The sequence below is a fragment of the Talpa occidentalis genome, unplaced genomic scaffold (assembly GCF_014898055.3).
Source record: "Talpa occidentalis isolate TD23 unplaced genomic scaffold, MPIMG_talOcc4v2.1 talOcc4.4, whole genome shotgun sequence".
NCBI lineage: Eukaryota > Metazoa > Chordata > Mammalia > Eulipotyphla > Talpidae > Talpa > Talpa occidentalis.
Genome location: NW_023604295.1, coordinates 65,539,724 through 65,557,437, shown reverse-complemented (window position 1 = coordinate 65,557,437; position 17,714 = coordinate 65,539,724). Strand labels below are relative to the sequence as shown.

The following is a 17,714-nucleotide window of genomic DNA, read 5'->3' as shown; positions in this document are numbered from 1 at the left end:
TCTATATCAGAGTGTTCAGAAGCCCTATTATGTTACTTACACTAATACAAATATTCTGTACATCTTTCAGTACCAGAGTCCTTTTCATCTCAGCCTAGAAAGTTTGATATATAATTAACAATTCAGGGATAACTGTAATAAGAATGAAACCATCACTATTAACTTCTGGGAAGGTCCACTTTATCTATCAGCTATTTGATAATACTGGTTCCTTAAGTAGAAGTCTGTTAAGCTCCCTTTAGGCTCAATGCATGGTCATTTTGAGTTGTGATTTTAGGTGAGTCTAACAATTGTGTTTTGCTTGTGTTTAAGGCTGCTTTCCTAAGGTATATTCTTAACCCCTGGGTTTCTCTGGTCATCGTTGGTGTCTTTTCTCATGGACTATTCTCAGTCTGGAATCTTTCATCCTCTCCTTTCCCTTGCTTGGCAAACCTCCACTTTAAGAACTTAGCCGAGGCATCATCACCTTTTGTAAGAAACTACCCTGACTTTCCGTATCTCTAGACTAGATGATGTCTCTGCTCTGTATCACTTTTGCATCTTGTGTATCTAGATGAGCATTTTAAACTGTCATAATGTCACATTGTATTACTATTTGCTAATGCTTTCATCACATTCCTTAGAGGATCAGCACTTTGGGATAGAAACCATGTTCCAGGCATTTTCCGGTCCATAATGCGTAATGCTGAATGTACCTTTATTGAATTACTGTCTGAGTAAATGATTGTTATTTCTAGTGTCAACTTTTTTTTAGATAATATAAGCCTAAGAATACTGTTTATTATTTATTCAATTGAGGGACTAATGTATTTGATCAATAATAAGATTAAAAGACTTATTCTTTTGTCTTTTTGTTGTCATATAGCACTACAGCCAGTGATGATTTCCCATAATTTGGAAAGTCATAATAACATTTTAGTTTGATTTTTTTAACATTTTAATCTTAACATTTGTTTTAGATTATTGCATATCTTCATTATTTAAAGAGTTACATGGAATTTTGAGTTTGGTAGATGAATGTTAATCTTTTAAATACATTCTGTTCTGAAAATGTAAATGTAATGCTTTCTTATCAGGCATTGCAATAATTCATGCTATGATTTTTATTTGTACTGCTAATGTTTATTCATTACTTTAACCTCATATTCATTTAAGGCAGTGTTTTAAATGTATGATATAATGACCTTAAATTAACTACTTGCAAGGGTAGTCAAGGTAGAAATAGAAATCCAAAGAGACCATTTTGTGCCAATCTCACCATGATTGTAATTTTCCAAAGTGATTTTGAGTTTGAAGAACTATTCTTTGTACCTAATATCCTACTAAGAATATTACGAACATCTTTAAGGTAAAATGTAGCTCTGGCTTCAAGGGCGGTAATTTAAAATGCATAATAATTTTTGGAATTTTTTTTTTTTTAAACTGAAATTTTGACAAGACTCGGTGGCGGGCCTAAGATGCTGCCTTTGTAGTAGCAAATCAGGCACTATTTTCCTTGAAAGGTAGATTTGAGATTTTTTTGCTTTTGCTCATAAGGGTTTGTATTCCATGATGTTCCAGGGAACTGCTGCCCAGTATATTTGCTGTGTTTATTTGGAGTGTGGTCTTCCCTGACTTCTAGACACACGACTTGCTGTATCCTTCCATGGCTGCTCGTGCGTCCCCTTTACAACAGCAGTCATCACACAAAATTGCCTCTCTAAGTCTGTTTTGTTTCTGGGCTCTGAGGTTTATGGGCACAAGGGATTGTGGATGTTGGTTTGCTACTATATGGTGGTACTTAATATAGAGTAAATGTAAAAAGATTTGAATTTGCTTTTATTTTTCTCTAATACAAAATTAACTTAGAAAAATGATTTTCAATTTTTATTATTTTAAGAAAGGTGACTCTCGTGATGGTGGGACTTGATAATGCTGGTAAAACGGCAACAGCAAAGGGAATCCAAGGAGGTAAGCTAGAAACATTAATTACTAAATTATTTTGAATAATTTATACTCATATATTCACTGGGTGCAGATAGTGTGCACTCCATTACTTTATTTCTTAGTATATTTATGACTAATATGAAAAGACGCTGCCTTAATGATCCCTGCTTATTATCATTTTTCAGATTTGACTAAATGCAGTTGCAGAGGCTCTTTGACATCTATGATACACTAAAAGGGACACATCTTTCTTCTAGACAATAGTAAGGGAAAAAGTTAAAAAAAAAAAAAAAAGACATCCTCTTCCCCCCGACACATACTACCTCCCCAAACGATACACATCTGCTACTTACATTCTATCTTTTGGTCTGATTTCAGTCACATGGCTACACCTTAATAAAAGGGTGGTAGAAATATAGTTGGTCAGCATAGCATTCTTTGTGTCTCTTGACTTTTTTTCTCCCATAGATGTCAGTTTTACAGTTATGTTAAAGATTGAATCACTATTTTGTTAAAGGGTGCTAGGTATTTTATATGATATCTCATTTGCTGATATTCAGTGTTAATTTGATGTTTTGTATTCCAATATAGCAGTATCTGTTAGTGATTTGTTACATACCCGGAAGATGCAGCACCTACTAGTCATCTTAAGGGAGAAAACCTGACATCTATTTGTTCCTGAAAATGGATGTTGAAACAGGATATCATGCATATCAAATAGTCAAGGGGCTTTTACTTATGGAATTTCATGAAAGAAAATTAGCATCCTATAAAACTTGCTATTGGAAATTATCTTGTCACTCTCAATTCTACTATGTAATATTGGATATAAATTGTGTATTATTCTCTATGATTACTTCTAAAGTCTAATTGTCAAAACTCACTGTCATCCTCTAAACTTTTTCTAAAAGAGCCAGATAGTAATTATTTCAGGCTTTGAGAATCCATACAGTCTCTATCCCCAATATACGCCTCCTGCAGAGTAGAAAATGGCCAGACTAAACAAATGAGCATGATAGGCTTGCATTGAAACTTTATTTATGAATACTAAAGTTTTAATTTTGTGTTATAAAATAATATTATTTTGATCTTTTTGCAATTTAAAAATGTAAAACACGTTCTTGGTGTGTGCCATATATAACAGACAGTGAGCCAGATTTGATCTGCAGACCTTGACTCCTTATCATAATGCCCTTCCTTTTTCCATCCCTTCAAAACATTACATTCAGGAAACAGACAGCTCAGAACCTGCTATCAGACCATATGATTTGTTGCATGGACTTAGAATAGTCTCTTTCCCTGGGGCCCTTTCTCTTCTATCTTCTATATCTACATGTCCATTAGTTCCTTATTCTCATTCCAGACAACTTTCAAGGTATCGCTTCAAGATCAAAAAGTCAAAGCTCCCCTCACTTTGAGCACCCCACTGGCTCTGTTTTTGTTCTTCATCTCATATTTATTCTTTAGTCTACTCCTGTGACTGATTTTTTACCTTGATTTTTTTTAGTTTCATTTGTATAAAACTATATGAAGTTTCACAAATTAAGTCTTTTTCATGCCTTTGTATTTTTCTTGATAGAGTTACCATTTATCTTACTAGAGATGATAAGTATTTAATTTTAAAGTTATTTTTGCCACATCGTCTTTATGAAGTATTTTCTGCTGTTGCCCTTACCCATAACCACCACCATCAGTAGAAATGACTATGTACTCTGTTCTGGGCTACTCTTACTTATACTTACTTATATAATTCTTAATTGTCATTTAGCTGTCTTTCTACCTTTGTAGTCCTTTTCTATTCCCTAAGGGTAGTAGTACTCATTTTGATGTCTCAGTTCATACCATACCTTAGACACCCTTGTTAAAACATTTCTTTCTTTCTTTTTTTTTAAATTGCAAAGATTTTTTTTTTTTAATAATTTTTTTTTTCAAGATTTATTTATTTATACATGCACTGGGTACAGTCAGAAGCGCGGGAGGGCGAGAGAATTCACCTGAGCGGGAGCAGAGCAGGCAGAAGGACCGAAGTACACTGCTGAGGGGAGCAGCGGGCGGCAGGAGAGGTCTGCGCGCCATGCGGGACCCTCCTCTGGTGGCCGGGGAGCAGCCGGGGATCGAACCGGCGCCGCAGACTCTGCGGGCAGCTTCGCAACCCAGCGCTCAACCGCTGCGCCACCGGGGAGGCCCAAAACATTTCTTTCTTAACTTCCACTCTTCAGCTTATTTCTGACTCACTCATCTCATCTCATCTCATCTCATCTCATCTCATCTCATCTCATCTCATCTCATCTCATCTCATCTCATCTCATCTCTCTATCTTTATCTCTATCCCTCTATCTCTTTTTCTCTGTCTCTGTCTCCCCCACCCTCACTTGGCATTTGCTTTATTTCAGAGATATGTCTCTTTCCCCTCTAAATGTATTGATTACCATTGTCCAAATTCAAACCCTGAATGTCTTTATTCTATAATGTTATTTTAGTTTCCTAATCTATGAATAGTTTTCTTACTGTGCATTTCGCTTCTTTCAATCAACTTCTCTTCTTTATAGCTATCAAAGTGATTGCGTTAGTTGAATAAAGGTTCATTTGCTCTAACAGATCCAAAATAACAGTAGCTTGGCAAGGTAGAAGTTTATTTCTCAAATACGCAGGCAAAAAAGTAGTTTATGGCTGTCATAGAAGCTCCATGGTATTAGGGACTCAAGTTCCTTCTCCCATTTGCTTTGCCATCCCTGTGTTTTCCCCGACCTGTATGGTCTAAGGTGGCCCACTGCTACATATGCATTTTGACTGGGAAGGAAGAGGTACAGGTATGTATTCTGTACCTTCTTAGTGTTTTCATATGCAGAGGTTAAAAAAAAATCAATTATATATTTACTGGCAGATCTAAAACGTCTTTCCTGTAGAAATAGTAAAATATACTCATTATGTTTGCAAACTACTCTCAACAGTCTCTTATATTCCAGCTGTAGCTTTAATTTAGCTAAAAGAGTTATCCTATACTTTATAACATCTCCCATTCTTTGGTTTTTCTAAACTCATCTATTCTTTGAGTGTTCCAAGTTTTTCTTTATAACAGTTGTAAAGTTATAACAGTTTCTGGGGATGTCTGCAGTGTTGAAGGCTTGAATTTTTTATTGTTTGTAATTTGAAGAATAAATAGCTTTAAAGGCAAAAGTTCAGGCACAGCAGACCTCTCCTGACTCGCCCGCTGCTCCCCTCAGCATTGTCCTTGGGTCAGTCTGCCTGTTCTGTTCCCTACTCTGTCTCTGGTGAATCCTCTCACCGCCCCCCACACCTCTGGCCTGTACCCCAGTTCATGTATGCATAAATAAATAAATAAATCTTAAGGAAAAAAGGCAAAAGTTCATTCATTTTTCCTTCTACAGATACTTACTAAGTACCTATGGTATGATAAGTATTATTTTAAGTGCTGAAGTTATAGCAGTAAAAACAGACAAAACCCCAGAAATTCATAAAGTAAAAATTGTAATTGGATATTTTATAGTATCTACCCTCCCCTCAAACCAGCGTGTTTAGATGTAATGCCTATTGTGTAAGTAAATAGTAAACATTCTCTTTAGTACTAACATCTGCCTGATGAATACATTTTTTTGGTCATTCAAGCTGTAATGTTAATATTAATTTAAAATCTGATCTTTTATATCATTTGAAACAGAGCATCCTGAAGATGTAGCTCCTACTGTTGGATTTTCCAAAATCGACCTTAGACAAGGAAAGTTTGAAGTTACCATCTTTGATTTGGGAGGTGGAAAAAGAATTCGAGGAATCTGGAAGAATTACTATGCTGAATCCTATGGAGTTATATTTGTTGTGGATTCTAGTGATGAAGAGAGAATGGAAGAGACTAAAGAGACAATGTCAGAAGTGTTACGACATCCACGGATATCTGGCAAGCCTATACTGGTGTAAGTATTGATGGAGTCCTTGTGAACATAGGGGCAACAGCATTAGCCAAAAAGAAAATTTACCCAAATTACAAAGATTAAGCTGAAATTGTTACATTCCATGGTAATAAAATGTATGTAATTAACTGGGAGTTGGGAGTTGTTAATATACTGAGTCCTTGTCATAATGTCTGTAGATGTTAAGTGTAGAGGCTACATTATGAAGAAGTCTTACAATGAGACTGTTTAATAATTATAAACTATTTACTTTTTAATCAAATTTTGTATTTTAAAATGATTTATTAACAAACAGTGTTCTAGGATGCTTTTCAATTTTTTCTTCTTTCAGTAAGTCACTAACTTTTTTTTTAAGATTTATTTATTTATGCATACAAGAACTGGAGTGCAGGCCAGAGATGCAGGGGGTGAGAGAATTCACCAGAGACAGAGTGGGGAGCAGAACAGGCAGATGTACTGAAATACACTGCTGAGGAGAGCAGTGAGTGAGACAGGAAAGGTCTGTTGCACTATGTGAGTCAGCTCCCTGGCTGGAATTGAACTCATGCTGCAATGGCTGCTGCTAGCTTCATAGTGCTGCATCTTAACCCCTTGTGCCACCAGGGAGGCCCCCATCAATTTTTTGCCTTTGTTCTTTTTCACTAGAAGAGTGGTCTATTTGCAAGTGTTTTAAATGGTGTGGTTTTCTATCCCATGTTAATTTCACAAGTTCTATTTCTACAGTTTTCATATTGAGCATATGATCAGTCTTATCAGTGTAGTCATATGCTTATATCAGTTTGTCTAGGTAAAAAACATTTTCTTTAAAACTGGAATTTTTTGCACTATCTGCCCTCATAGTGTTTGTGCTTTGTAACACCAGGTGGTGCTCTAACTATGAGACATAGTAAAATGAAACTCAAAATTGTTCTTAACATTGGAGTAAGCTGAATGTGTGCTGTCACCTTCTTGTCCCTTTTCTGTTGCTTTTGTGATTCATTATTAAGGATTAAAACAACCAGTGTTTCACATAATGAGATGAGAAATTGTAAGCAGAATTTCTTAGTAATCTTTGGTAACTAGTGAACATTTCTCTCAATGGTCCTTAGTAGTAGCTAGTGGAATTCTGATTATAAAAGGTAAAAAATTTATTGCATCATCTGTTGATAGAGCTTATACTATTTGGTTTTTATACATTTTAACCCGTAGAGAAACTATTTGATTTATATAATCAATTCTCTCACATTTATTGATTCTGAAAGAAAACTTTAATAGAAATTTATACAGGGGTCTCCCTGATGATGCTGGCTATCTCCAGCCACTGCAGCAGGAGTTTGATCCCTGCCCAGGTTGCTAACCCACATGGTGCAGCAGACCTCTGTCTTGCCCACTGTTCTCCTCTAGTATATTTCAATAGATCTGCCTATTGTGCTCCCCACTCTGTCACTGGTGATTCCTCTCACCTCCCCTGCACATGTGGCCTACACCCCAGTTCTTGTATAATTTATTATAAATTCTTGCATAAATAAATGAAATAAATCTTTAAAAAAAATAGAGATATATACTAAGAATGAGCTTGGTCATATCCCATGGGTAAAGTGTTAGTCTCTACAGATATTTAAGCAGAAAACTAGTGACTTGTAAGAAATAATTGATAATGGAAGACCTGGTTGAGAATAAAGTTCCAAACCTGGGAGATCAGGAGAACAATGCCAAGAGAAGTCTGAGGGGAAAGTCTCATAAGAGAAAACCTTACATTTGAGTTTAAACATGTTGAACTTTCAGTCATTTGGGGCACAGCCAGAAGAAAGTGAAAAATAGCATACTCCTACTGTAAAGTGTTCATTGGTAATATAATTATGTATGCCTTTTTTAGCCTTATACTCATTTATTATTTCATGTTCATTCATGCATGCATACATTAATTCAACAAATATTTAATAAGTATTCATTATGTGGGAGACATTGATCTTGTGATGGGGATGCATTTATGAACAAACCAATAAAGATTCATGTCTGATATCAGGAGCTTTCTAGGAGATGAGATGTACAATAAATGTAAAAAATTGTAGTTTAAGTGAGAAGTATATTGAAAAAAAAACAGGTGAAAGCAGCTTAGGAATCCTATGGTAATGATGGTGACAGGAGTGAGTTACTCTATAATTAGGATTATCATTGTAAAGTTATCAGAATAAAATGACATTTCAGATTAGAGAGTCCTATAGATACATTTGGCAAAGCCCTCGGGTAGGGTCATATAACTTGTAAGGGACTACAGTGACTACTGAGTGGTCAAATAAATGTCAACAAGATAGCCTTTAGTTCTGTCACCTTTCTCAGCTAGTGAGTTTCCTGAATAGAAGAAAAAATTCTTCACTGGGGTAATTGCTTCATCATTACAATCTCGCAGTCAGTGAGATCTCACAAAGACATGAGAATTAATTATGGATAGTTGACTATGTTTATGAAAATTGTTTTGCCATTTGTCCAGTGTTTAAGGGAATTTTACAACCATACAATTTTCATTGATAAAGTTATACTGCCTTTTGAAATAAATATGCTTAAAAATATACAACATATGTAAAAAAGTACACATTCTTAACTTAGAAAATGATTCATTTTATCATCCCTATTGCTAAGATTTTGATGCGTTTCCCATGTGTATTTTTCTAAAATGGATAATGTTTGCAGTGTACATATAATATTTTTTATTACTTTTTAAAATATTTTTTAAATGTTTTGTTGTTTTTGTTTTTTTTTTTTAAAGATTTATTTATTTATTTATTTGTTTATACAAGCACTTGGTACAGTCAGAAGCGCAGGAGGGTGAGAGAATTCACCAGAGCCAGAGCAGGGAGCAGAACAGACTGATGAAATACATTGCTGAGGGGAGCAGTGGGCGTGGCAGGAGATATCTGCATGCCATGTGGGAACCTCGCCAGCAGCTGGGGATCAAACCAGCGCTACAGAGGCTGTGGGCCGCTTCGTAGCCCAGCACTCAACCGCTGAGCCACCTGGGAGGCCCTTAAATATGTTTTTGAATCTCTTTCAGATACCTACCTAAGCTCAAATTTAGAAGTTTTGGTTCCTTTTTGTCTCTGACTTTGTTTCTTATGGATGCTGCTGTCTTAATACCATTTATATCTCTTTCCCCTAGATCTTACCTTCTTTCAACACCTCTTCTTTCCTTGTTACTGATAACAGCAGCCTCCTAATCAGTCTCTTTGCTGGAAGTCTTATCTACTAAGCTCTCTACATCTTTATTTACTATTTTTCAGTTTGCAAAACACTTGTATGACAAGTGGGCAGTCATGTGACTTGTTTGGACTTAGTGGTTAAATATCTCTTCTAAAATAAAAATAGCTGTAATTCTATGTTTGTGTTCAGCTATCTATAATATGTTTACCATATTATAGACTAGTCCAAAATCTAGTTAAGTAAAAAGGTAAAAGTGATTTATATTCCTTCTAAAGAGTAAGATTATATGTCACATAAGCGTTCTGCTCTAGTTTATTTACCCAGAAAGGCTTTCTCTTATATCTGCTATAGAGATTAACCTATACTCTGACAACTAAGATATAAATTGTTACCTACCCTGAAATTACCCCCCTCCACACATACTCTCACTTTATTTTTTTGATTTATTTATTTTATACAAGAACCTGGGTATAGGCCAGATGCGTGGGAGGGTGAGAGGATTCACCAGAGACAGAGTGGGGAACAGAACAGGTAGACTGATGAAATACACTGCTGAGGGGAGCAGTGGACGCAACAGGGGAGGTCTGCCTTGCCATGTGGGACACTCGCCAGTTGGCCGGGATCGAACCGGTGCTGCAGAGACTGTGGACAGCTTCACAGCACAGCACTCAACCAGGGCAGGCCCCGTACTTTCACTTTAAACATTTAAGACTTAATTTTAAAAATGTAGAACTAGAGAGTCATGTTAAAGACCAACCTAAGATAAAAAGTAAGCAAATTCTGTACTTGTGTAAGTAACACTGAGATCAGCAGTAATCCCAAATTTCAGCCCAACATAGAAATTTTCCATTAATAATATAAGCCACTATTTGTTGATTACCTAAGGAATATTAATCTGTTGACATTTTCAGGAGCTGAAGGTTATGTTGGTGTTTTAAGAAGGCAAATGTTCTTTCTATATCTCTTCTCTCTAATATAGTCTTATAGTTGTAAATTACTCTTTCCTTTTTACAGTTGAATTTCCTAATACTTACAACTAGAATAACTGGTCATCCACAGTCTAAGTTTTCCTCCCAGGGTAATAACAATTCTGCTTGCGTTAGCACACTTGAACTCTTGGAAGGGTGCCATTTTCTCATTATATACTGTCTGCTTTTCTGTGGAGTTAATGACCTAACTTATTAACTTTTGGCCAAACCTCACAAATTGGATGCTTCATGACAAAAGTGATAAATATATGGAGGAGTTTCACTCAGGGATGAAAATATAATATCCCTGATATAATTTTAGTAGGTGTTATGCACATTTTAATAAAAAAGAATCTTTGACTGCACCATGGGTGGCCTCCCAGGACCCTCTGAAGTCACGCACGTATTTCCAAGTGCATGTACATTTTCTTGGCAACAGATTCTCTCATCAAATTCCAATAGGATTTCATGACCAAAAAGGTTAAGAACTGTGACTGTGAGTTTCCATGTTAGGAGAAACGATAACCGGCTTTTGTTATTACTGTTCAGTATGGCATTTTTGTTTCTAACCTTTTTATTATTACTTGACTCACCTTTCTTAACAATTGAGATATTGTGATTTATAATATGAAATGTATATATTGGTCTCTGTTCTTGATTCCTAACATAGAACTCCTTGTAAATAAGCGATAAGAGTACTGGGAGCATTTTTTGTTCTAGTTGTTCTAATATTTGGTCTTTGACCCATTCCTGACAGAGAGTTTCTGAAATCCTTGTAGTTTCATGCATGCCAGGACATTTTTTTTGTTCTACTGAAGAGACTGAAGACTTCTGGATGGCTCTTGAATGGAGGCTGGTTACCAAAAAGACCAAGCCATGATTAGAAGCTTAGAATTTTCAGCCCTTGGCACCCTTTCTCTTTAATATGAAGGGCTGAAAATGGAGTAAATGATCAATCATGTCTATGTGATGAAAATTCTATAAAACTCCCAGTGATACAGATTTTCACTAAAATGATCCAAATCTATACTTTCAGCTCTGATACCTCTCAGTCCTACTTCTGCTGATATAGCTAATATCTTAGGAGCCTCCACTCACTTGGTCATTTTCATAAGTCAATTTATTTTATAGTCACCAAAATAAAAATTTTAATTTCCTTCTCATCTTCAATTCTGAAACCTACATTTCTGTTTTCTCTCATCTCAGTAAATAGCATTGTCTTCCAATCCGTTTTTATATGTGTATGTGCAAGTGTGACACACTCACACACACATACCCTAATATATATATATATATATATATATACCCTAATATATATATATATACCCTAATATATATACCCTAATATATATATATATATACACACACACATATATAAAATGTTTGTTAGTTTAAGTTTGTTCTGGAATCAGACTGCTGCCTGGCTTCAAATCTCTACTCTCTACTCTCTTCTACTCTCTACTAGGTTACTTTCTGTAACCTGAGACAGACTGCTTAACCTTGCTGTATCTCAATGCTATTGTCAGTAAAAATTGTAAAACTATTAGAACAATAATGGGGTATAGCAAGTATTTTCTAATCTGGAGTATTAATACTGCTGCTACCACCATCATATTTTACCTGGAACCTGTACTCCATCGTCTACTCCAAGTTTCCATCATATTTTACTGGAACTACTGAATTAACCTTCTAATTGTTTTCTGTACTTGTATGCTTGTTCTCTACTCTTCTCCCCCAAATCTATTCTTATCTGCTGTCCATTCTATACACACAGTGATTGTTCTCAAATATAAATTATGTGACATTATTCTGAGGCCAAAAACAGTCACAGGGTTTTGCATTGATTACACTTGCTATAAACTTTAGGACTTATATAGCCTCCAAAATTTTAAATCAATACCTTGCTGATCTTAATCTCATCTCTTACCTCATTGCATCTATGTATTGTTTCCTATACCTGGAGTTTGACTTTGTCTTCATCGTTCAGTTCTTCACCTAAATATTACCTGTCAGAGAGGCTTTCAATTACCATCTAACTGAAAGAAATAACCCTAACAGGTTGTAGCTTATCACCCTTATTTTAAGTCTTTGCTGAGAATGTGACATTATCTTTTATTTGTATTTGTTACTTGCTTTCTCCACTAGGATGTGAGTTGCAAAATTCTATCCCTGTGTGAGTTCACAGTACAGTGCCTGGCTTCACAATAAAGTGATGGAGAGACTTTTGAGAATACAACTGCCTTTATTTTTTATCTGCCAACCTACCTGATTGGTAATGCAGTGTCCGGAATGGACCCTATTTCAAGAAAGCAGTGCCTTACCTTACTTTTTAAGGTCTTAAGCTAGATTCAGTTCACAGTAACCAACCAGATTCTTCATCAGGTACACAGTTGGGCTTTTCCAGGATTTTTTGGGTTTTTCCAGGTTTTGTAAACTAAACTGATCTATTTGAGCATATAAGATTTGATACAGCCTCTGGTTTGATTTTGCTTTAATACAGCACTAGTTGTGTCTTGTTCTGTACAACTCTTAACTACCCAAATACTCTCAAATGAGGTAAAAGGATTGCTTAAGTCTTAGTCATTACTTACTGGCTTTCGTTTTGTTAAGACACAATTATAAAAGTGTATACTAGAGCTTGAAACAAGACCAAAAACACGATCATTCAGCTCATTTTAAGAGATTCCCCTGTAATTTTCTAGAGTTAATTATACTGTTTTTAGTTTAATAAACAAAGACTTTGTCACTGACTTCAGAGGTTTTTCTAATTCCTGTAGATAAGTGCTAAAGGGGAAAATTATGACTTAGTAGTGACAAAAGGTATGTGAATGGATCCATGAAATGAAGAAAAGCAATGCAAGAGGGTGACACATGGAGCATTCTCCACTCTAAGCTGGAAAAAAATTCTCAAAATATTTCTTTATTTTGGACTACACCGTGGACAATACCAACAGCACAATGCCCTGCAAGGATTTCTCTTTTTGTATTTGACAGCCAGTCCAAATTTCTCTTTAGTAGTGTTAACATATTCTTTTGTGTCATTCACTACCATTTCAATATTGTTGATGTGTTCTCCTTGTTCCTCTACTAAAAGAGATATCTGAATGAAAAGTTCTTTCAATTCCTTTATTTGGTTCTCCAAATTAACAAGTTCCTTGTGTCTCTGTTCAATCTCTGAGAGTTGTGCTTTAGTGATATTGATTTCTGTAAGTATACTCTCATTAAAAACTTCCCATTTCCCTTGGTGAAGCATATCATTTACTTCTTCTTCAGGTACTTCTTTTCCAGCAACTTCAAGCTGACGGAAAATAAATGTCTTGCACTTCTCTTGCTTTGCTGCTATTGTGTCATTATATATAAACATAGTTTGCTGGAAATGGCGGAACATGGCAGTATGCTGAGATTTAAGTATTCTTGTGATCACTGATGATGGACCATTTTCAGTCTCTGACTTTTTAACTTCTTTCACTAAATCATCTAAACCTCTATTAATGTGTTCTGCTTGGATTTTTATCTCCTTTGTAATGCTGGATTCTCTCTTAAGTAAACTAAACCTTCTCATGGAACCCATCAGACTTTTTTGTTGCTGCCCAAATTTTTGAACATCATCTGTCAGGTTGTTAATACTCTCCTGTAGTTTTTGGATCTCCTGCAGGTGTCTCTCAGCTACAGGTTCTCTTTCATAAACAACAGCTTGCTGCAGAAACACCCCTTGTTCTGCTTCTATGGTTGACACCTGCTTGTCTCTAGAGAGTTCAATTTCCTTTGTTCTCTGCTTTAGTTCTTGAAGTCGGTCTTTCATCTTTCCTTTCCTCCCAGGAAGCAAAAGTGTTTGTGTTGAACATAGAAATATTTGCTTTTTTCTCCCAGTAGCAATTGGCATCACATAACTATTTCTATCTTCAAGGAAAAATCTTCCTATTTTTCTGAAAAGAGGTTAAAAGTTAGAAACATCAGTGAGAATTTCCTCATAAAGTTCACTGAAATAGGAAAAGGAATGTAAAATAATTGGAAATTGACTTTGTATGATGTGGGGCTATTAGGAATCTCATTTGGTTGAGTGAAGATGCTAAGAAAGCAATGATAAAGATATAGTTGCCCCAAAACAAGTTCTTTGATGTTATGATAGATTTTTCTTGATACAGGAAAATCTGTGTTAGAATGGAAGATGGATCATATCTCTAACTTTTAGGATTAAAAGGGTACTCTGAAAATACACTTATTACTAAAGATGATACTATTTCCAGTTAATTTTGTCTGATGTCAAAAAAAATACTCATTTTGCTAAATGTGCATATTTGAGTTAAAACTAGTAGTAGCAACAAAACAGATTCCATGAGAACTTTAAGTACTATAATGTTGAATTTATCTTAACATATTTAGATTGATTAACATTGATATAGCTTTATTTTCTTGATATAGCTACTTGATATAGCTTTATTTTCTTATCCATTGCATATATATGAAAATATATTCTTTGTTTGATCATACTGATTCTCATTCTTCTCATTTATTTACAGAGATAGCCAAACTGTCTTAGAGCAAAATCTTTTATCAACTCATACTAAGAAATAGTTTCACCAGCATAACAATAAATTTACGTAAAATCTTATTTTGTAGATACTGATAATTCTGACATTTATCACAACTTGTCTTATCGATAGGATCAAATTTATGTACATAATTTATAGATATGTGTATATAATGATACACATACATGGAATAAAAAAGCAATCTTTTAATAAAATAGTTTATTTTCAAGAGTAGCTTAAAAAGGTATTTAATAGGGCCTTCCTGGTGGGCGCAGGCTGTTGAGCGCCTCTGCAGGGTCGTGCAGAGCCAGTTCGATCTGGCTGGCTGGCGAGGGTTCCACATGGCATGACAGACCTCTCCTGCCTTGCCTGCTGCCCTCCTCAGCAGTGTATTTCGTCAGTCTGCCTGTTCTGTTCCCCGCTCTGCCTGCGGTGAATCCTCTCACCCTCCTGCTCATCTGGCCTGTACCCTGTTCTTGTATAAATAAATAAATCTTTAAAAAAAAGATATTTAATAATACCTTTTTTGATATTTTTAAGGATAAGATGAGGCTGTTAGGGAGTTACAAATAGCTCATTGAATCACACATAGAATTAGTATCAACCAGATCAAAAGGTCTCTAATATTATGCCCTATGCTATGGAACTCAGTGTTTGATATGTTTATACAAATTTTTTTTTTTTATCAGTGATCTGATGTCACAGAATGCTTATCAAATAATGTTAACAGCATAAAATTTGGAGACATTGCTATGTTGAAGTAGAGTTGCATTTTAAAAATTAGTAGTAAGGGACACTATACTAATAGTATCGAAAATATGTTTAACTAGGATTGGTGTGAAATATTGTATCTAGTTCTTTAACACCTTAACATCTACAAAGTGGAAGACTCACATTCACAGCCATGCCTGTGACAATCACTGGAGATTTTAGTTAGCTACAAACTTCTTACTAGAACTATAAGAATAGTCTTCATGCTTTCATGAATAACAGTATGATATCTAGATTGACAAGACAGACAGTTGTTCCACTGACTCTACATTAATCAAAGCAAATGGGAGAGGGACTGTGTTTAGTTTTGAGTATGACATTTTTGAGATGAAAATTAATACATTAAGACTATCCAAACAGTCATGAAAAGATTTGATCAGTAACCATACTAATGGAGAATCATTGAAAGAATTAGAACTGTTTGTACTGCAAAAGTGAATACAAAGGGGAGAGATATATAACTGTTATCTAAAATGTGTAAGTTTGTATCTATAAATGGTATTAGACTTACATGGCATAACTCCAAAAGCTAATAGGTGGAAATTACATGGAAGAGGTTTGATTTAGTAGGGACAAGACTTTTCAAACAAGTGGAGCTGTCCCAAGATGGAATGATCTGCTTAATGAAATAATATGCTTGCTGCTACTAGAGATGTTCTTGTATCATGACACGTGTTATAGAATGTGATGCCTGCATTGTATAAAAAGTTAAACGATTGTCCTGATAATTTGCTTATTTTAAAGGACTGAGATTTTGTCAAGTAATTTTTTTTAAAGATTTATTTATTTATTTATACAAGCACTGGATACAGTCAGAAGCGCGGGAGGGTGAGAGAATTCACCAGAGCCAGAGCTGGGAACAGAACAGGCAGACTGACGAAATACACTGCTGAGGGGACCAGCGAGCATGGCAGGAGAGGTCTGCGCGCCGTGTGGGACCCTTGCCCAGCGGCCGGAGATGGAGGCGGGGGAACCGGCGCTGCAGAGGCTGAGGGCAGCTTCGCAGCCTAGCGCTCAACCTCTGCGCCACCAAGGGAGGCCCTTGTCAAGTAATTTTTGAGGCTTACTTTTATGTGAACTTTTAAGTGCTGCAGTATTTGTTCAATAATACCTGCCCTTGGGTGATTTATGATCTGAGAGAAGATGGACAATACACAATTTAAATATATAACTGAGATAATTTTAGATTTTGATAGATCAATTAGGCAAGACCTCTCTCAGGAAGATGTTTGAGCTGTGAGACCTAAATGCTGACAAGATAAAGAACTAAGAGAGTCTATCCTGAGTATGGAAGATGGGGTGCCAAGGCAATGAACGGGACTGATATATTTTAATAACAAAATGAATGCCTGTGCATATAAAAATTATCAAGGAGGAATGAAATCAGGAAGGTAAAAAGGGTCACATGATAAAGATCCTTGTGGGCCAGAGTAAAGAGTTGAAAACTTTTTTAAGATGCAGTAGAAGACAATTAAAGAATAAATAGGATATTAACATAGACGCACATTTTTGAAAGATTGCTATATAGAATATGGTTTCTTGGAGTGGGGAAGATAGTATGGGAAGAACTTGGATGATAAAATTAGGTGGGATAATAGGAACCAGTGATATTATGTTTTGTAGGAGATGCAGACTTATGATTTTAACACATTAGCAGCACTTACCACCATCACTTCTTGAAACACATTCAAATATTTCTCCTGGATTTCCTTTCACCTCTTTTGTTCTTCCATCATTATTTCCCCTAGTTTCTTCTTATTTACCTTACATCTGAATATTAAAATGCTTCCAGACTTAGTATCCTTTTTTATCCACTGTTCTTTTCTAGTCTCATGACATTAAATGCTGTTAGGTGATGAATCAGATTTACACCTCCAGTCTAGACTGCTTGCTTAACACATGTCTACTCAACAGTTCCATTTGAACAAATATGTCAGAAATGATCTTCTCCTGATCTTCGTCCCTACCCCCAAACTGTTCCATCTAAGTTAATGACAACTGTGTTCTAATTTGCCCAAATAAAAACTTTCTAATAATTCTTGATTACTCTTGCATTTTTACTCTTTCACCTCATGTCAATACTAACAGCAAAGCTTGCCACCCCCCTTTTCAAGGTATATATATCTGGATTCAATCAGCTTTTACCACCTCAGTTGTCCACGTCACCATCATTTCTCATTGCAATAGTCTCTATATTATGTGGTCTTCTCTTTTACATTTCCCTCCCCTTTGGTATTTTCTTAACACAGAAACAGGTTAAAATATGCTAGGCCACATCATTCTCATGCTTCACACAAACTAGGCAAGATCCTGCCTTAGGACTTTGGCACTTGCTGTTTTCTCTGAATTGCTGTTCCCATGAAATGCCAATTTATTCCCCCAACTCCTTTAGGTCTTACTGAAATGTCTCCCTG

The 17,714-nt window shown here is 35.6% G+C and overlaps 2 protein-coding genes across 3 annotated transcripts in view; one reads left to right on the top strand and one right to left on the bottom strand.

The window, feature by feature from the left end:
* The window catches only part of ARL13B (ADP ribosylation factor like GTPase 13B), a 49,652-nt gene that overhangs the window by 5,128 nt on the left and 26,810 nt on the right, over positions 1 to 17,714 (top strand). For both annotated transcript variants that reach the window (XM_037525681.2, XM_037525680.2), the window contains exons 2-3: positions 1,880 to 1,950; positions 5,606 to 5,855. In XM_037525681.2, coding sequence (XP_037381578.1) covers positions 1,880 to 1,950; positions 5,606 to 5,855 — 321 coding nt within the window. The remainder of the gene's footprint in view (positions 1 to 1,879; positions 1,951 to 5,605; positions 5,856 to 17,714) is intronic.
* On the bottom strand, positions 12,907 to 13,812 carry STX19 (syntaxin 19). Its single transcript, XM_037525682.2, has one exon. It carries the CDS (start codon positions 13,797 to 13,799, stop codon positions 12,918 to 12,920), a length of 882 nt encoding a protein of 293 aa, XP_037381579.1. The 5' UTR covers positions 13,800 to 13,812; the 3' UTR covers positions 12,907 to 12,917.

Bases quoted from the DNA above. Each gene is read 5' to 3' on its own strand.
- STX19 (XM_037525682.2), bottom strand. From the start codon at position 13,799: ATGAAAGACCGACTTCAAGAACTAAAGCAGAGAACAAAGGAAATTGAA.